Below are 21,230 nucleotides of genomic sequence, written 5' to 3'. Positions count from 1 at the left end.
TCTCAGAAGGTCACCCAGTTCCTAACAAATTTAAATCCCTCATCCCTGCACCATCGTCTCAACCACACATTGAGACTTTGGAGCTCTGCCTGCCTTTTGGGTCCTGCACGTGGAATGAGGAGCATCTCTGAAAATGCTAAGCCTAAATTTGGCTTCCAGAACCTCCTTCCCACATTTTCAATGTCATCGGTACCCACATTTACCAAGACAACCGGTTCCTCCCCAGCACTATCTAAGATCCTGTCTAGATGACACATGAGGTCCGCCACCTTCACCCCAGGCAGGCAAGTGACCAGGCGATCCTCATGTCCACCAGCCACCCTGCTATCTGCATGCCTAATAATCAAATCACCAACTACAACAGCTGTCCTAACCCTTCCCGCCTGGGCAGAAGTCCTTGGAGACATATTCTCAGTGCAAGAAGATAGTTCATCTCCTGAGATGGGCACGTCCTGGCTACAGGAATACTTCCCACTTCACCAGGGTGATGCTCTCCTTTTAGGAGACCTCCCTCCTCCAAGGCAGCACAGGGGCTGCCAGACTGCAGGTGGGACTTCTCTACAATGTCCCTGTAGGTCTCATCTAGGTACCTCTCTGTCTCCTTCAACTCCTCCAAGTCTGCTACTCTAGCCTCAAGAGAACAGACCCATTCTTTGAGAGTTAGGAGTTCTTTGCATCAGGCACTCACATATAATCACTCACCAACTGGGAGATAATCACACATGTGACACTCAATGCAAAAGACTAGATAGTACCCCTCTTGCTGCTGGACTCCTGTCTCCATCTTAGTATTTTTGAGGTTTTCAATAATTTAAAACTTGCTAAGGTATTAAGGATGTTAGTCTAATATTTTTTTTAAGTCTTTAGCTTATATGGTATAATATGTGATTTATTTAATGTTTTCTTCTTAGAAAGTAATGCAATGTAATTAAAACTCTGTAAGAGCACTCCTCCCTTGTTATCATAATTAGAATAATTAACTATAAATGAAGAGTTGTGCTAGGGATGGGTAGGAGTTGGGGAGGGGGGTGGGATTGAAGACTAAATTATGCCCTGCTGTGCCTGCTAAAGTCTATCTGTTAATGCTGTAGTACAAAGTTCAAGTTTTAAGACTAGGGGAGAAAAGAGTATGGAGATCAGTTGATAAAGTTTGGATTTTTATATTTTTATTCTGCCTATCAATAACCTACAATTCCTCCTTTAAACCCCAATCTTTAAGTTTTCAAAGCACAGAACAAAATAATGTTCACTTACCAGAGAAATGTCCTCTTCTCTCAGAACTTTTCAGAAAGAAAGTTAAGTGGGACCTTTCCTCTTTGTATAGTTTTAAATCTAAGGGGACTGCTTCAAACAGACCCTTTCAAACTAACTCAGTAATCAGAGTGCCCTTAATAGCCTTTGCAAGCCGTCTACTTCCTCATACCTTAATTAACATCTAATTCAGGTCAGCAGCAGTGCTACCTCTCCAGCAGCCAAAGAACAGAAAATAACTGTCTTTTAGAACAAAATGTGAGTCCTTCTACAATCCTTTTTAATGTTTTTTGGCTGTTAAGTGTCTACCTCTAGAGAAAATTTCAGTTTAAAACTATGAGAAAAGTGTTGAACACTATGGAAACTAGTTAATAGGCAAAAATAATATTCTTCCTTCATATTTTATTCTAGCAGAGAAGAAATACCTAACTGATGAGTATGGTAGCATGGAGAGAGATAAGAGCATCCTAGAAAACAATTTGAGTCCTTCTCTTCTGGAAATTTCTAAGAAGAAGAACCACAACATGAAGGCAAGTATTTCAAGGTAGCACATAAGACACAGACTCATCAGTGGAAGGTTTTCTTCTCATGAGAGAGAAAAGAGTGTCCCATAACTATAGTAACTAGTGCTGCTGATTTCAGATTTTGACCACTAACAAACACTGGAGAAACATTACTTCCCCTAATAGTGGGTAATTCTATAGATTAGTGCCAAGATGTAGGTGCCACAATGGGGCACATTTAGCTTCAATTGATTTAGTGGTAAGGTCTTATGTGCTAACCAGGTGGTAAGCATCAGTGCTCATAAACTGCCGATTACCGCCGGGTAAGTGTCACGCAGTAGAAAATAGAAAATATTTTCTAGCGTGTGTTTTGGACGCACATCAGAAATGGAATTACTGCCGTGGGCATGTGGTAGCTGGCCAGTAGTTCCAATTTGACACACGTTGGACGTGTGTAGGCGCCTACACACCTTAGTAAAAGGGCCCCAAAATTACTGAGCATATACATAAGAATAGATTAATGAGACAAAGCCAAAATGGATTTAGTCAAGGGAAATGTTGCCTAACCAATCTACTATATTTCTTTGAAGGGGTGAATAAATATGTGGATACAGATGAGCCAGTAGATATTGTGTATCTGGATTTTCAAAAGGCATTTGACAAAGTATCTCACGAAAGATTCCTGAGGAAATTAGAAAGTAATGGGATAGGTGGTAGTGTCCTACTGTACATTAAGAACTGGTTGAAAGATAGAAAACAGAGAGTAGGGTTAAATAATCAGTATTCTCAACGGAGAAAGGTAGATAATGGGGTTCCCTGGGATTGGTGCTTTTTAACATATTTATAAATGATCTAGAGATGGGAATAACTAGGGAAGTAATTAAGTTTGCTGATGACTCAAAGGTATTCAAAGTTGTTAAATCACAAGAAGATTGTGAAGAATTGCTAGTGGACCTTACGAGAGTGGGAAATTGGGCATCCAAATGGCAGATGACATTTATTGTGAGCAAGTGCAAAGTGATGCATGTAGGCAAGAGGAACCCAAACTATAGCTACGTGATGCAAAGTTCCACATTAGGAGTCACTGCCTAGGAAAAGGATCTAGGTGTTATCTTTGGTGATACTTTGAAACTCTATCCACAGTGTACAGCGGTGGCTAAGAAAGCAAATAGAGGGGTTCTTTTACTAAGATGCACTAACAGATTTAGTGCTTGCTAAATGATAAGGTGTCCATTATGATCCAACTATTCTTCCATTAGATACTCTGGCTTCAGCAAGGAGTAACAAGCTTTGACTTCTCTAATTCTACTTTGCCCCTTAGGATTCTCACAGATTCCTTACCTTCTACTCCTTCATTATCTTCTCTAACTCTTTTTCCTTTTCCCCACCAGCCTGTCCTTCTGTTTGATCCTCTTTTAATTTACCTACAGTCACAATTCTTGGTAAAGTTTTTGCTTCTCTTCACCCATCATCTTCAGCCTTAGACCCATGGCTGGCTTCATTGATTAAACATTTTTCTAATGAAGTTGTCCCACTGAGTCTGCCCCTCATCTTGACTTAATTGACCTCAGTCTCTGTCCCCTCTATTTGGAAATACGCTATCGTATGACATATTTTGAAAAGAACACATTTAGACTTGCAGTTGCCTACTAGCTTTCAACCAATTTCTAACCATCTGTTTCTGGCTAAAGTAATTGAAAAAGTAGTTCATACCCAGTTACTGCAGCATATTGAAAAAGCAATATCTTACACCCACTTCAATCTGGTTTTCGTCATCATCACAGCACAGAATCCTTGTTAGTATAACTCACGATCACCGTTGTTCTGTAATTATTGTTTCATTGGATCTGTCATCTGCCTTTGATTTGGTTGACCACACACTATTGATTCAACATCTGGCTTCAATTGGGATATCAGGGACAGTTCTCAAATGATTCACTAGTTATCCTACTAACCGTACTTACCAGCTTTCTTTCAACCATGCATCGACAACTTCACTCCCTCTCCTGTCAGGAGTTCCTCAGAGTTCTATTCTTTCCCCAACTCTTTTTAATATCTTCTATCACCTTTATTACACTTATTGAGGATAACGGGTGTACACCTTTCTGTTATGCAGATGACATCCAGGTCATCTGCAGAATTTCTAGCACAACTTCAATCACCCATCTTAATTCGTGTTTGGCTCAAATATTTCTTTGGCGTAAGGCCAATCGTCTTTTCTTAAATGAAATATAATGCAAATCTATCCTTTTCCCTTACTGTCCTGATCTACAAGTCTCTCCTCCCACACTAGGTGATCTCTTTCTACATTTTAAGGACACTTTAAAAATTTTAGCTTTTACTTTTGATATTGATCTCGCATTCAAGTCACAAAATGATTCAGTTATTCGGTCATCATTCTTTGCTCTTCATAGAATTCGTGCAGTACGTCCATTTGTTCCAGCTTCTTCTCTACGACCTTAGATCTTTGCATTAGTTATCGCTCACCTGGATTAATGTAATACTATTTACACTGGTCTTCCTTTACACTCTTTTACAGTTAATCCAATTCACAGCTGTCAAACTTCTTCATAATGCACATAGATTTGATCACATCACTCCACTACTGGTCGCTGAACATTGGCTTCCATTATCTGCACATATCAAATTCAAAGTTCTCACTTTAATATACAAGACTAAGCTATACTCTGCTCCCTCTTATCTATTCAACTTCCTTATCCCCTACACCCCTTAAGGTCGGGTTTTAGGCAGGGGTGACAGGGATGGTCACACAGGGCCTCGCGCTCCCAGGGGCCCCGTGGCGGCAGCCCCAGCATGTCCCTTTTTCTTCACCTCCCCACATTGAATCTAGCATCTCTCCTTCCCACATCCTCTAGAGTCTAAAGTTACTTCACCCCCACCACCAGCTGGAAGCTGCTTTCAATTAAGGCACACTGCTGGGGCCGGTGTCCGGGACCTTCCCTCTGCCGGTCCTGTTCGTGTGGAAGCAGGAAGTTACTGCACGGAAGGTGGGACCAGCAGAGAGAATGCCCTGACGTTGGCAACAGCAGTGCAGGACCCGGAGTCCTAAACTACCGTGCTCTCGCCCTCTTTATCCTCCTGCATGTAGCATCTCTTTCTCTCTCCATGCCCCCCTCCCCTAGGCACCTTTCTCTATTTCTCCCTTCTCTTCTGCCAGCAGGAAAAGCAGGCTGCTTCACCAGCCCCAGAGGACTTCTCTCTGCCATGTCTCACCTTCTTTGAAACCCCTCGAGAGCAGGACACTGCTGAAGGAAGGCCTCCGGGGCTGCCAAAAGCAGCCTGCTTACATTGCTGCCCTTGTCATGATGCAGAGAAAGCTTTGACCATCAGCAGGACAAAAGAGAAGGGAGAGACAGAGAGGTTTGGGGGGGGGGGGCAAGGAGAGAGGGGTAGGTGCTGGAATTGAAGGGGGGCAAGGAGAGAAGGATAGGTGCTGACATTGAGGGGGGAGATGCTACACTAGTGGAGGGTGGGCACCAATTTATAGGTTGCAGGGCTGCCAGCCCTGCCTCAATTGCAGCTGACTCTGGGGTGAAGTAACTTTAGAGGATTCGGGAGGGAGGGAGAGATGCTTGATTTGAGGTGGAGAGAAGGAAAAAATATGTTGGACCTGTCGGGGAGGGAGGGAGAGAGGGAGGAAGAGGAGATGGACATAAGCTGGATTATGGGGAGGGGGTCTATAACCAGGGGATAACTAGAGAGAGATGGACATGAGCTGGGCCAGAGAGGGGGAGGATGGAGGGAGATGGACATATGCTGGGCCAGGGAGGGGGGCTGGCGGGAGATGGAGATGTGCTGGGCAGGAAGAGAGCATTGAAGGGAGATGAAGATGTGCTGGACCGGAGGGTGGGGTTAGAAGGAGAGGGAGATGGATATGTTCTAGACCTGCTGGGATGGGGAGCACAGTATGGGAGAGAGAGAGAAGAGAGACCAGACTGGGGGGAGGGAAGAGACAGAGACCAGATTGGTGGGGGGAGTGGAACAGAGGAGGAGTGACGCAGTACCCACAGATGGAAAGCAGTTATGCCAGACCACTAGGGGGCAAGGGATAGAAATGGAGAAATGCTGGACCTGTGGGGTATGGGAGGAAGGGAAGAGAGAGGGAACAGACAGGGCACAGACAAGAGATGCTGGGCATGGAGTAGAGAGAGATGCACAGGGCAATGCGGGAAAAAGGGTGGATAGGGATGCTAAGAGGGCAGATGCTGAACAGGGACACAGAGGAGAGGTGCTGGACAGGACAGATAGGAACACAGAGAGAAGATGGATGACAGACATGGAGAGAGAGAGAGAGAGAGAGAGAGAAGAAATGTCAAATGGGCAAGAGATCCAGGAAAAGAAGATGAGACATGGACCAAATTGAATGGAAAAATAAAATGCTTAGACTACAAAGGTAGCAAAACAAATTTCTCAGTTGGAACATGTCAGTTTTGGGAAATATGTATCTCTGATATCTTGCATGCTATTTCTGTCTCTGCATGTTCAAGTGTACAGCGCTGCGTACGTCTAGTAGCGCTTTAGAAATGATAAGTAGTAGTAGTAGTTTTTCTAGTATTGCTGTATATGCAGATTCTGACTCCTTTGAGTTTTCCAGTTCAGATTTTTGCCTTTGTATTTCTTACTAGTCTGTGATTCCTTGCTTCATATTTGTTGATGGTGTATCTGTGTTTTGCACGTGTGAGCAAGGTGCATTATTCTGCTAGCATGTAGTTTCTGTGTAGAGATTTGTAGCAGTCCCATTTATTCTGTTTTCTCACTAGAATGTGTATTGGGGTTTTAGGGTCAGGTGTATTATTTACAATAATATTACAGTGTTGCCTTTTCATAGATGAAGTTGTTTCTCATGGCATCCTGGGAGTCAGTGCTGTTATGGTAGAGTAAGGTTCTGAGTGTGTTTTTGCACGAGTTTGCTACCTGTAAATATGTTGTGATTTTGTCTTTAGTAAAATATGTCTTTTTGGGAACCTGTGCACGTGACTTCTTTTTTGGCTACTAGGGTATCTCCAGTGTTGCCTCTCCATATTGGTGAATTACAGTAATCGGGAAATTTTAAAGTACTTTGCCACATACCTGGATCTTTTCTTAGTTAATTACTGTTTTTCTTTTATTCTCTTCTATGTTATGAGAATTGGAACTCCGGATTGTAGTGGGTTTAACCAGAAATTATTCAGTTCATTTTCATTGCTTAATACTAGGTTTCCCATGATTGAATTGTGGTTATTTGAATTATTTTTTCTGTACAAGTTTTGCTTGATTTTGTCTTTATTTGAAATTTCATAAATAAAAATGTTAAAACACAGCTTGTCAACAAGGGGCGGGGCAAGGCAGGGTGGGGCTAGACACGGGTGCGGTTGGGCAGGGGCAAAGGGCACCACTGAACTGGTCTACACTGGGCCCTGCAATTGCTAAGACCGGCCTTGAACCCCTTTGCATTTCCTTCACTCAGCTGACCAAAATCTGCTCACTCTCCCTTCCTCTAGGCAACTCCATCTAACAACCACCCGCGAAACTGCCTTTAGCTACCTGAGCCCCAAACTATGGAATAACCTGCCTGCTACCATCTGTAACCAACCTTCTCTCCAGACTTTCAAACAAGCACTGAAAACTTTTATTTACCCAGGTCTTTTCTCTCACCGTAAGACTTTCTTTCATCTTTTTGTTTTTTTGATTATAAGAATTTTTAATGTTTAGATTTTATGCATGCATATTTTTACACTGTATGTAGTGCATTATTCTTTCTATTTTGTAAACCGCATTATTCCTACTTGTATAGGCCACAGCGGTATATCAAGTTTTATTAATAAATAAATGTGTGCTAATCAGCGCATGCTAAATCCATTAGTGCACCTTAGTAAAAAGACCCCAGATTTGTTAGGAATTATTAGGAAAGGAATGGAAACAAAAATGAGAATATTATAATGCCTTTGTATTGCTCCATGGTGCGGTGGCACCTTAAATACTGTGTGCAATTCTGGTCCTGCATCTCAAAAAAGATGTGTGGAATTAGAAAATGTAGGGAGAAGGGCAACTAAAATGATAAAGGGGTTGGAATGAGGAAAGGCTAAAGAGGCTAGGGTTCTTCAACTTGAGAAAGAGAAGGCTGAGGGGAGATATGACAGAGGTCTGGAGTAGAACAGGTAGATGTGAATCGCTTGTTTACTCTTTCCAAAAACAGAAGGACTAGGTGGCATGTAATGAAGCTACTATGTAATAAATTTAGAACAAATTGAATAAAATATTTCTTCACTCAACGTGTAATTAAAATCTGGAATGTATTGTGGTAAAAGCAGTTAGCTTAGTAGGGTTTAAAAAAGGTTTGATAATTTCATAAAAGAAAAGTTCATAAGTCATTATTAAGATGCTTATTTCTAGGATAAGCAGCATAAAATTTGTTTTACTCTTTGGGATCTAACCAGGTACTTGTGACCTGGATTGGCCACCATTGGTAAAAAATATACTGGCCTTGATGGATCTTTGGTCTGTCTCAGTATGGGAATGCTTATGCTCTTCTGACACTGATCATACTTGTTTACTGCCTTTAAATGGTATTTATGTATCCTATCAGCTTTGTATTTTTTTATACAGTTTTTTACATAAACTGCTAATGTTTTCTAAGATCATAGTTATGAGCTAATTGAGTGTACCATAAGTTTTAATGGGATGACATATTTTACACATTATCTAACATTTTTTTTTACAATTGTCCATATGGTTTATATGTTTTTGCCACTATATTTATTCACTGAATTATTATGTATGTTGTCAATTACCTTTTTGATATTGTTATATGCACTCCCAACTACACAGTGATACTTCCCAATGCCACATTATGATATCTAGCACTTTCTGTCCTACAGTCTATATAATGACCGCTTTTGTCATTATTCTGTTCCAGAAGTTGCAGGTAGAGATGGAGAAGCTGGAGAGATGCCTGACACCCCCTACAGGGAGCAGCGAAAGTCTGGAGAGTCTGAGTCCTGAGGAGGAGGAGACTCTTGGGAGCTCCAAGGGTAGGCTCAGATTCTCTCTTCTCTACAATGAAAATCAATTGCAGCTTAAGGTCATTGAAGGCATGGATCTGCCTAGACACAGCACAGACCCGTTCGTCAGGATCAAGCTTTTTTCCAGATACCAGTCTGAGGAGCCAGTACTGCAGTGTGTTATCAATGAGTGGGAGACCAGGTTGGGCAAGAAGAGAAGAAACCCTACTTTTGGAGATGAGTTCTCTTGTGCTCTCATGGAGAAACAGCTGGAGAAGGTGAACATCAAACTTGAGGTCAGTTTTCCCACGCTTCTGATAAAGTAAACCTGTGGTAGTGAGAACAAGGGAAGGAGAAATGCATATCTGCTTGAACTGACACATTCAGGGCTGCTTGCTACCAGCTTTCATTCAACACGATTTCATTAATTTCAAGACAAATAACTAGTTTTCCTAGACTGATAACTCTGAAAAGTTGCTGGATTACTAAACGAGTACACGATGTACCAATAGCACAGAAAAATCACTGACATACCAAATAATCATTCACCGCACCAATAATATGGAAAATGCACTCATTTATTAAATAAGTGTAGGGAGCACCAACAGCACAATGACATGGGTTTACCAAAGGACTGCATAGTTCATGGATAACAGAAAAAATAATTTATTAAAGAAGCTCGCATTGCATGAATAATATTGGAGGAATCTCATTAGCACAGTATACCATTTCTTATGTTTCTGATATGTGTAAAACAATAATAATGCTCTTAGATCCAAGGCATTACTAAGTTTAGTGGGAGCAAATTCTCTTATACAGGAGGCTCTCTATTCCCTGGCATGTTCTTGTGGGATAAAAGTTCTATGCCTGCTTAGTACTGAGAAGGTTTGAGAGTGAGTTTTTCTGGCTATTCTCCCTCTCTCGCACTCATTGTTGCCCCAGTTTCCTGTTGGTCTTTGTTTTTGATTAAACTCTACCTTAAAAACTTTTAATCTTTCTCTGATTCTCACTAATGCTTAGTTATCTTTCCTGTATCTCTGTCTTAAAGACCATAAACTCTAGACAGCAGGGATTGTCTGTTACGTGTATCTGTATAGCGTTATGTACAATTTGCAGTATTACATAAATGTTTAGTAGTAATAATAGTAGTACTAATTTATCAAAGAAAAAATGTTGCACCAATAACAAAGGAAAGGAACCAATTTGCTAAAGGAGCTTCTACTACATCAACAACACTGAAATGCCCAGCAGATGATGTCCTGCAGACTTATCCTCTTATGATTTACTGGTATGGTTTATTATTTTAAAAATACCAGAGAAGGGCGACCTAAATGATAAAGGGGATGGGACGACTTCCCTATGAGGAAAGGCTAAAGCAGCTAGGGCTCTTCAGCTTGGAGAAAAAGCAACTGAGGGGAGATATGATAGAGGTCTATAAAATAATGAGTGGAGTGGAACGGGTAGATGTGAAGCGTCTGTTTACGCTTTCCAAAAATACTAGGACTAGGGGGCATGCGATGAAGCTACAATGTAGTAAATTTAAAATGAAGTGGAGAAAACATTTCTTCACTCAACGTGTAATTAAACTCTGGAATTCATTGCCAGAGAATGTGGTAAAGGTGGTTAGCTTAGCAGAGTTTAAAAAAGGTTTGGATGGCTTCCTAAAGAAAAAGTCCATAGACCATTATTAAATGGACTTGGGGAAAATCCACTATTTCTGGAATAAGCAGTATAGAATATTTTGTACTTTTTTGGGATCTTGCCAGGTATTTGTGACCTGGATTAGCCACTGTTGGAAACAGGATGCTGGGCTTGATGGACCTTTGGTCTTTCCCAGTATGGCAATACTTATGCACTTTTCAAAGCAGCAATTTTTCCATTGTCTAGCGAGGAACGAAGGTCATCGAGGAGAGTGATGTTAATCTTTTCAGTACTTGTCTGAACCCAGATTGCTGAGGGTGGAGGACATGAGTGTCCTCAAGAAATTGTGAGAGATGTTTGAAGACAACCTTTTCTGTTAACTTAGACATGAATGAAAGATTAGAGTTAGGACGATAATTGGAAATTATGAATGAATCTAAATTTTGTTTTAAGACAGGGCAACCAATTGTGTTTTTCCAGTAATTGGGGCTGGTTCCGGAGCCCAGACAGTTATTAACCATTGAAAGTATCAGGGGATGGAGGCCATGGCGAGGAATTTTGAGCTAAGGTGCTCAAAATTTCCTCCAGGGCTGATATTCCAAAGATTTGTTTTGAGTATTTTGGAGAATTACCCATACAAAACTTAAGCTTTGAAATTTCCTGCTTGCTGACTTGTTAAATTTAATTACTGTTTAGTGATGGAAGCATGCCAGGTGCATGCTATCTAGTTAAAGTCATCTAGTTAAGTCTGCTCAGAAAAATCATCCTTGTAGAGTTAACCAGATAACTTTATTATGTTAACTTTAGGCTAGTATATTCAGTGGATCAATTAAATGGATAGGTCTGATTAGCTAAGTAATCCAGTTAACTTTAACCATCTGTCTTCATGCTTCTCCGGATACACTACAGTCTGTCAGTTGAATCCATGACCTCTCTATGGCGAAAACCATGCCTGTATAATATATTCTAGAAGAGAATATCCCAGAGCCTTTCTACGATGTAGTATCACTTCTGCTTCTTGCACTGGAGAAGATGAATGCATTCCCAGCTGTTTTCTGATACTGTAATACTCTTCTTAGCTTAAGGTCCTTCTCTTTCAATTCTGAGGTCTGCTGTTGTTTATCCTGTTTTTCTGTTCTCCTTCAGGTGAGAAAGTTTGATAAATACTCACGAAATACAGTCCTGGGGGAGGTGAGGGCCACACTCAACAACCTGAAGACATCAGAGCTGCTGGAGTTCTGTGAAGAGATCCAACAAATAACAAAGGTGATTATATACAGTTCTCATCATGTGATTTGCTTGTGAAATAATAAAACACAGATTTGATAGTAGATAATCACATAACCACTCTAGATTCACATTTTCCCTTCTAGTTGCAAATCTTCAGATCCTACTTAATTTATAGCTCTTTCCTTACTTTTCTCTACTAAAGAGATGTGGAAAGACTCAAAGAGTACTAAGGCAGCCCAGAATCCATAGAAAATTCACTGTTACATAGGCTGGATATATCTACCAGAGACAACTACAAGTTGCAATAGCTGGGAAACGTCCTTCATGAGCTGGAAGCAGTCAAGGTTGAGCAGAGCTTTCCAAGCCTCAACCAGCTAGATACACCTCAGGGCACAAAGTCCATCTTATTAAGGGCAGTGGTGTGTCCTTTGCTAAAGAAGAACATCCTTGACCAGGACAAACTTGAAAATTACCGGCCAGTATCCAACATCTCATTTTTAGGGAAACTTATAGAACAAACAGTCTGTGATCAACTCAGTGATTGGCTAGAAGAGAGAAACTGGCTAGATCCATGTCAATCTGGATTCAGACCCGGTTATGGAACAGAAACAGTCCTTGTATCCCTACTAGATAATCTTCATAGAAACTGAGACAGGGGATTTGCCTTGGTGTTGGTACTGCTAGATTTCTCAGCAGCTTTTGACACTGTGGATCACAATATTATGTTAGCACGACTAAACAGGTATCAGTGGAACCAGTGGCGTAGCAAGGGCAGGGCAGTGGGGGCGGTCCGCCCCGGGTGTCAGCAGAAAGGGGGGTGCTCCACCGCTCCCGCTGCTCGCTCCTCTTCTCGCTCCTCTGGCACCCCCCCCCCCCCCGCACCAGCCCTTTAAAAATAAATCTCTGACGTGGTAGCAAAGCGCAGCACCTCGTGTCTGCGACTGCAAGTAAAAGAAGCGGATCATCTCATTGGGCCTTCCCTCACTCTGACCCGCCTTCCTCTGACGCAACTTCCTATTTCCGCAAGGGCGGGACAGTGAGGGAAGGCCCGATGAGACGATCCATTTCTTTTACATGCAGACACGAGGTGCTGTGCTTCTCTATCGCGTCTGAGATTTCTTTTTAAAGACTGGGTGGCAGGGAGAAGACGAGGCAGGGTGAGTGTTTGGGGGGGGGGGGACTCGAATGGCAGAAGGGACTGAGTGGGGGACAGATGGGGTGAGAGGGACTCGGATGGCAGAAGGGACTGGGTGGGGGACAGATGGGGTGAGGGTGGGGGGGACTCGGATGGCAGAAGGGACTGGGTGGGGGACAGATGGGGTGAGAGGGACTCAGATGGCAGAAGGGACTGGGTGGGGGACAGATAGGGTAGGAGGATTCGTATGGCAGAAGGGACTGGGTGGGGGACAGATGGGGTGAGGGGGGCTCGGATGGCAGAAGGGACTGGGTGGGGGACAGATGGGAGAAGGGGCCATGCCTGGGGCAGGGGTAGGTGGGAGATTCAATGGATCTGGAACTAGGGGCAGCCGCAGGTGGGATAATGGGGCTGAAACTGGGCGCCGAAAAGAGGGGGCAGTGAGAGAGGGGGGATAGATCCTGGATGGAAGGGGGAGTGAGAGGGAGGGCAGACCCTGAATGGGTGGGAGAGGGAGGGCAAATGGTGGATCGAAGGAGCAGAGAGAAAGGACAGACAAGAAGGGGGCAGAGATAGAGGGCAGATGCTAGATGGAAAGGAGAGAGAGAGGGCAGATGCTAGAAGGAAAGGAGAGAGAGAGCGGGCAGACAGTGGATGGAAGGGGCAGGGAGATAGGGCAGACATTGTATGGAGGGGACAGGAGAGAGAGAGCAGACACAGGATGGCAGGGAGAGAGAGAAGGCAGATGCTGGATGGAAGGAAGACGAAGATGAGGAAAGCAGAAACCAGAGACAACAAACTGTAAATAAAATATATTTTTTTATTTTTTATTTTTTGCTTTAGGATAAAGTAGTATTGTAGCTGTGTTAATAAATGCTTATAAATAGAACATGGAAATAAGGTAAGCTTTATTTGACTAATTTTAATACATTTTGACTAACTTTCGGAGAACAAAACCCCCTTCCTCAGGTCAGGATAGGATACTGTAACAGCACTATACTGTATTGATCTGAGGAAGGAGGTTTTGGCCTCTGAAAGCTAAATGTATTAGTCCAATAAAATGATATTATTTTATTTTCTATTTTTGTTTTATTTCTATTTGTTAATTTGTAAAGTGATTGGTATTTGTTAGTTTTTTCAAATTTACATCTGCTGTCTTTATATTTCGCACAGTACTAGGGGACATTTTCTGTTTCTGTGGTGTTGCATTGTATGCTCAGTCTGGCCTCTTGGGGGTTCAGTTTAATTTTTGTCTAAACAGAAAGTTTATGATTACTTATTCTATAGTGGTTTAGGGTGTATCTGTGTTTGTGAAAAAGACATGGCTTTCAGTTGGCATTCACTGTGCAGGATCGACGATCTGTACTATTCTGTGGTTTTACAATAGGTGAATTGATGTTCTAGTGCTCACTGTAGTGTTTAAAATGCTTTCCTTTTCCTTATGACTCGTAGAAATTACTGCTTATGGTATGGTAGAATTGCTCTAGAGATCCTGAGTGTTTTGTATTCTCGGTATGCCTAGTACTGGATTTTGGAGGGGGGTGTTAAAAAATGACCGGCCCCGGGTGTCAACTACCCTAGGTACGTCACTGAGTGGAACAGTACTTGCCTGGTTCAGATTCTATCTATCACACTGGTAACAGTCCATAGTGTTCGACAGCACCTCATCACCACCATGGGGTACCACAAGGATCAATACTGTCTCCTATTCTATTCAATATTTACCTCAAGCCACTAGCCAAGCTGATTTGGTCAATGGACACTGTGTTCTACATCTATGCTGATGATGTGCAGCTACTCATACCTACTTGGAATCACTATCGACCGCCACCTAACGCTCGAAACTCACGCTAACAACATAACTAAAAAGATGTTTTACAGCATGTGGAAACTGAAAAGGATAAGACCATACTTCCCAAGATCCGTCTTTCGCAGCCTAGTGCAATCCCTCGTACTTAGCCATTTGGATTACTGCAACTCACTATACGCAGGTTGCAAAGAGCAAACACTGAGGAAACTTCAAACAGCCCAGAATACGGCAGCCAGACTCATCTTTGGAAAGTCAAAATATGAAAGTGCAAAACCATTACGAGAGAAACTGCACTGGCTTCCACTCAAGGAATGCGTCACTTTTAAAGTATGCACATTAGTCCACAAAATCATTCACGGCGAAGCCCCAGCCTACATGTCTGAGTTAATAGACTTACCACCCAGAAAAGCCAAAAGATCATCCCGAACCTTCCTTAACCTCCACTTCCCCAATTGCAAGGGATTGAAATACAAGGCGCTACACGCTTCAACCTTTTCTCACATGAGCACGCAGTTTTGGAATACACTGCCGCGCAACTTAAGAACGATCCACGAGCAAGCTTCCTTCTGCAGATTATTGAAGACCCATCTTTTTGAAAAAATTTACGGAAAGAACCAAAACACATAAAGTCCATACTTACTGTTCATTAATGCATCATACATCCACTTCTGAACTCTCATTCCCGTAATATCACATCACTCATACCTTTACTCACAGAAAGATATATACCATATATCTTCATGCCTTATTATCGCCCTCTAAGCTCCCATTGTCTCCTTCCAACGTTTCAATGTTTGTGTTCCATTATTACATTCCTTAACGACACCTCGATTGTCTCGCATAACTCTGCACAATGTAATCCATAACCAATCTGTAACAAATTGTATTTCCTTCATTTAACTCATATTGTAAGCCACACTGAACCCGGAAAAAGGTGGGAAAATGTGGGATACAAATGCAATAAATAAAAATAAATAAATACTTACCCACAGCCCTGAATAAACTGACTATCTGTCTAACATCAATTCAAAAATGGGCTAAAAACAACAAACTTTGCCTGAACCCAAGTAAAACTGAGCTTCTATGGGTCCCTAACCCAAGTAGGGATATACCTGACATCAAAATCTCTTTTGGGAAATATGAACTCTCCCTCAAATCACGAGTCAGGAAACTTGGAATACAGCTTGATTCAACAATTACTCTGATCCCCCAAATCCAAGCAACCTTCAAGAGCAGCTTCTATCACTTGCGACAACTACACTGCCTGTGTCCTTACATTGAGAAGGCAAGCCTTGTTTCAGTTGTGCATTCCATGATAACATCCAGACAGGATTTTTGTAATGCACTACAAAGGGTTTGCACCAGCTCCAATTGATTCAGAATGCTGCAGCAAAACTAGTAGAAGGTTGTAAGCGACATGACCACATCACACCATTTTTGCATAAACTTCATTGGCTACCAGTACAATACAAAGCCAATTTAAAACTCTCTGTTTGACCTTCAAGGCCCTTAAAGGAAATGGCCCAGAGTACTTGAAGAATAGGATCTCCCTAGGCACACCTTCAAGGTCTTTAAGGTCCTCCCAAGGAGATTCCTAACCACACCCTCTCCAAAGGACATCACACGATGTGATACCCACAAGCGAACCTTCTCCGGAGTAGCCCGCACACTCTGGAATGCACTCCCTGAAAGGCTTCACTCAACACAAGACTATCTCTACTTCAGGAAGCTTGTGAAAGCTTGGCTCTTCAACCAGACCTTTACCGCAAATGACACAAGCTGCACATATTATAGCAGGACATGTTTATCCACTCCTACCGTAGCCAAGATAATGTTCAAGCACCTTTCTGACCTCATTTGCAACTCTCTTTAACGGTCCTTTATTTTCTTACTCCTGTTACTCTATCGTATCTATGTATATGTTCCATCCTATCCTTTGCTTACATCCTATGCTGTCTATTAAAATGTTTTACTGGATATTGTGTTGGCATTATAATGTAGCATACTACGCCATACTTTGTATTGTTGTTTGAATATTTTTACTGTTGTAATTGTCTATTGCTTATGTTTGACTTATTCTTGCTGTGCACTGCCTTGAGTGAATTCCTTAAAAAAGGCGGTAAATAAATCCTAATAAATAAGTAAATAAAGATCTTTTGTGCTCCTCTAATGCTTTCTTGAACTCTGTTATCATTTTGATTCCCAGCAAGTGGGGGGCATTATCCAAAATACTACATACTTCATTCAAATGTTATCATATTATCACAAGTTTATGTACTAAGCTCATTACCATATCATGTAATTTGCACATGTTACCACCAAAGTTCCAAGTTCTAACATACAGGCAACTTAGTTTTGTTTTGTTAATATATAATTACCTTACAGTGTTAATACCTGAGAGATTTAACACATACTTGCTAATACAGAAAAATTAAATTTGCCTCTTGAACAATAAAATTATCCCTCTTTCAGAGAGTTACATTAATGAGCAGCAGTGGGCACAGAGAATCCCTGCCATCCAGGGCCATGCCAACACGGTAAGCGAGGTAAGCATGGCAGGAGGGCGCCATCCTCTGGGGGGCGCCCCGCCGCACCATGCTTACCTTGCCCTCTTCTCCCCAGATCCTTTTCCTTTTTTTTTTGTTTAAATTTACCTCTGTCCGGCGGCAGCATAGCGTTAGTGAGAAGGAGGCGGTGCTCCCCCGCCCCGACGTGTCAGTCTTCCCTTCGCTCAGTTCCGCCTTCTTCTGACATGAGAAATGATGTCAGAAGAAGGCGGACAGAGGTAAATTTAAACCAAAAAAAAAGGAAAAGGATCTGGGGAGAAGAGGGCGGGTAGTGTAGCGATCGTTTTCGGGGGGCGGGGCCAACTGCAGGGGGGCGCCGGAGACCCTAGGCACGGCCCTGCTGCCATCCCTGGAATAAAGGATCCCTGTGATCTCTAGGTCTGACCCTGCTATCACCTACCCCCTGAATGAAGAAACAGCCTCTGGAACCAGTTGTCCCATCCACCTTTCCACCTAGAAACCTGATATCAGTCCAGTGAAGTCATTTTAATGAGGCTTTGGGCACCTTGAATAATTGTTTGGCTGAATTATCTGTTTGCTCAAGAAGATGGAATTAAAATTAAATGTAGAAAAAAACTATTATATGTGGAGGGGCATTTTTGTTATGACATCTAAGTCGGACTTTAGATGTTTTGTGCTAAACGTCCAAAATCCGAATAGGAAATATGGCCATTTTTGAAACCACAAAACATCTTTTTTTTTTCAAAATTACTGTTTGTAACAAGGATTTTTGCTCTGTGCGTTTATCTTTTTAGGCCATGAAAAAAAAAGTACAAGTGAAAAACATGGAAAATCAAGCCATTGGGATGTAGGAGGGGCCAGCATTATTAGCAGGTTGGTCTCCCAGACATCCCTGGAGAGCAATGGGGCAATCTAGGGGGCTCTGCTCCAGGTACATACCTTACTGTTGCTTCCTTATCTTGTTTGCTGAGCCCTCCAAAACCCACTACCCCCAACCGTACATCACTACAATATCCCTTATGGGTGAAAGAGGGTACAGTGGGTTTCTGGTGAGTTTTGGAGGGCTCAGTTTCCACCACTAGTGTAACAGGTAGGGGAAGGTATGGGCCTGGGTCCACCTGTCTACAGTGCACTGCTCCCACTACTACATTACTCCAGGGACCTGCATGCTGCTGTAATGGACTTGGCTATAACATCTGAAGCTGTCATAGAGGCTGGTGAGTACTATTTTTATTCACATTTTATGGGGGTGAGAAGGGGGGTCTGTGGCCACTGGGGGGGGGGGGGGAGAAAGAAGAGGGTCATCCCTGATTCCCTCTAGCAGTCATCTGATTTAGGGCACCTTTTTGTGCTTTGTTATAAAAATAGGTCTAGACCAAAACATTGAAATTTTGACCTTAGTTTGGAGTACCTCAGGGATCGGTGCTTGGTCCAATTCTGTTCAATATATTTGTGAGTGACATTGCCGAAGGGTTAGAAGGTAAAGTTTGCCTTTTTGTGGATGATACCAAGATTTGTAACAGAGTGGACACCCTGGAGGGAGTGGAAAACATGAAAAAGGATCAGGGTAACTTAATGCCCTGGTTTCAGTATTACGCTATCATATATGACTTTTAGAAACCGTTGTTTAAATACCTTATTCTTTTTTTAATCTTTTTTGTATGCTGTGATATATGTGCAAATAAGTGATAATATTCAAATTATGATTTGTAAGTGCTCAGTAAAATATATGTTGCTCTGGCTGGACTACTGAAAGGCAACATGGGAAACCCAACATCATAGCACTTCAGCCCTCCCTCTCTCCTTATATCACTTTTTATATCTGGTGTTACTTTAAAACGTGTAAATATAATCAATGAACACATCAATGTTGTCTGGACAGGTACTTAGCTTGGGGCTGGATGCTTATAAGGAGAGAGGGAGGGCTGAAGTGCTATGATGTTGGGTTTCCCATGTTGCCTTTCAGTAGTCCAGCCAGAGCAACATATGTTTTACTGAGCACTTACAAATCATAATTTGAATATTATCACTTATTTGCACATATATCACAGCATACAAAAAAGATTAAAAAAGAATAAGGTATTTAAACAACAGTTTCTAAAAGTCATATATGATAGCGCAATTAAAATTCAATGCAAAGAAATGCAAAGTAATGCACTTAGGAAGTAGAAATCCATGGGAGACATATGTGTTAGGTGGTGAGATTCTGATATGTACAGTCAGGGAGAGGGATCAAGGAGTGATAGTATCTGAAGATCTGAAGGCAACAAAACAGTGTGACAAGGCGGTGGCCGTAGCCAGAAGAATGCTAGGCTGTATAGAGAAAGGTGTACCCAGCAGAAGAAAGGAGGTGTTGATGCCCCTGTACAAGTCATTGGTGAGGCCCCACTTGGAGTATTGTGTTCAGTTTTGGAGGCCATGTCTTGCTAAGGATGTAAAAAGAATTGAGGTGGTGCAAAGAAAAGCTACAAAAATGGTATGGGATTTGTGTTACAAGACGTATGAGGAGAGAATTGCTGACCTGAACATATATACCCTGGAAGAAAGGAGAAACAGGGGTGATATGATACAGACGTTCAAATATTTGAAAGGTATTAATTCACAAACAAATCTTTTCCAGAGATGGGAAGGCAGTAGAACTAGAGGACATGAAATGAGGTTGAAGGGGGCAGACTCAAACAAATGTCAGGAAGTATTGAATGGTGGATACTTGGAATGCCCTCCCTTGAGAGGTGGTGGAGATGAAAACTGTAACGGAATTCAAAAATGTGTGGGATAAACATAAAGGAATCCTGTTCAGAAGGAATGGATCCTCAGAAGCTTAGCAGAGATTGGGTGGCAGCACCGGTGGTTAGGAGGCGGGGCAAGTGCTGGGCAGACTTCTACGGTCTGCCCAGCACCGAAAATGGCAAGGATAAATCAAGGTCAGGTATAAATATAAAGAGCACGTATGAGTTTATCTGGTTGGGCAGACCGGATGGACCGTACAGGTGTTTATCTGCCGTCATCTACTATGTTACTATGTTTTTTTTTTTTTAGATGTTTTGGTTTTGTACCATTATGGCTGTAATACGTCCCATCCTATTTCCAACAGTGATCAATTTGGGTCACAAGTACTTGGCAATATACCAAAAGAGTAAAAAAGATTTTATGCTGCTTATCCTAGAAATAACCAGTGGTTTTTCTGAAGTCCATTATAAGGTAAAATTATGTCTTACCTGGTAATTTTCTTTCCTATAGTCGCAGCAGATTAATCCAGCAACTAGTAGCTTGTGTCCATCTATCAGCAGATGGAGATAGAGATCACTGACTTTCAACCCAGTGATAGCACCTCCCAAATGCCTGTATGTCCACTTCCAAAGTAGCACCCACACCAGGCCCAAACCCACCCCAATTTGATTCGGGATGGGTCTGGACTGACCTCAGGCTATCCAGCCATCTGTTCCAGGCATACCCCTTGTGCTCAGCCCTCCATAGCCAAAGCCCAAGACGACAGGTCAAATTTGCCCACCGGGTGTGCAGTCCTCTCAAAGGTGGAAGGAATAAGCAACATTTATTTATTTATGTGTGATTGAGAGCCGTACTTGACTGATCGGATAAGGAAGGAAGGGAATTTATTTATTTGGATTTTGCTCACACCTTTTTCAGTAGTAGCTCAAGGTGAGTTACATTCAGGTACACTGGGTATTTGTCTGATAGAATGACTTGTTGTGAACACATATAGGACAAGAAAAATCTAACCACAAGAAAAGAACGCTCGCATCACAGAAGCATAGAGGGAAGGATGCTAGATTCATCTACTGAGACTACAGGAAAGAAAATTATCAGGTAACACGTAATTTTACCTTCCCATAGTGTCAACAGCAGATGAATCCAGCAAATAGTGGGATGTAGCAAAGTAGTCTCTAAAGAGGGAGGGGATCTGACAGCCCCACGGAGAGCATCACCAAGAAAAACTGAGAGTCTAGGCGTGCATCCACATCCAAACGATAATACTTAGAGAAAGAATGCAGAGAGGTTTAAGTGGCCATCCGACAGATGTCTTCCAGGGAAAAAATCCTCGTCTCCACCCAGGAGGCCTCCACAGCGTGCATAGAATATGCACACATCCCCAAAGCCTGGTGCCCCACC

At 42.2% G+C, this 21,230-nt stretch overlaps 1 protein-coding gene across 1 annotated transcript in view; it reads left to right on the top strand.

Annotated features, from left to right (window-relative positions):
* Positions 1 to 21,230, top strand: part of LOC115468013 (synaptotagmin-2-like) — a 57,900-nt gene that overhangs the window by 27,161 nt on the left and 9,509 nt on the right. Inside the window, exons 3-5 of the mRNA XM_030199520.1 lie at positions 1,663 to 1,781; positions 8,671 to 9,051; positions 11,543 to 11,662. Coding sequence (XP_030055380.1) covers positions 1,663 to 1,781; positions 8,671 to 9,051; positions 11,543 to 11,662 — 620 coding nt within the window. The remainder of the gene's footprint in view (positions 1 to 1,662; positions 1,782 to 8,670; positions 9,052 to 11,542; positions 11,663 to 21,230) is intronic.

Source organism: Microcaecilia unicolor, chromosome 4 (assembly GCF_901765095.1).
Source record: "Microcaecilia unicolor chromosome 4, aMicUni1.1, whole genome shotgun sequence".
In the NCBI taxonomy this organism is placed as follows: Eukaryota; Metazoa; Chordata; class Amphibia; order Gymnophiona; family Siphonopidae; genus Microcaecilia; species Microcaecilia unicolor.
The sequence above is the reverse complement of the archived record's forward strand: the minus strand, read 5'-3'. Positions and strand labels throughout refer to the sequence as shown.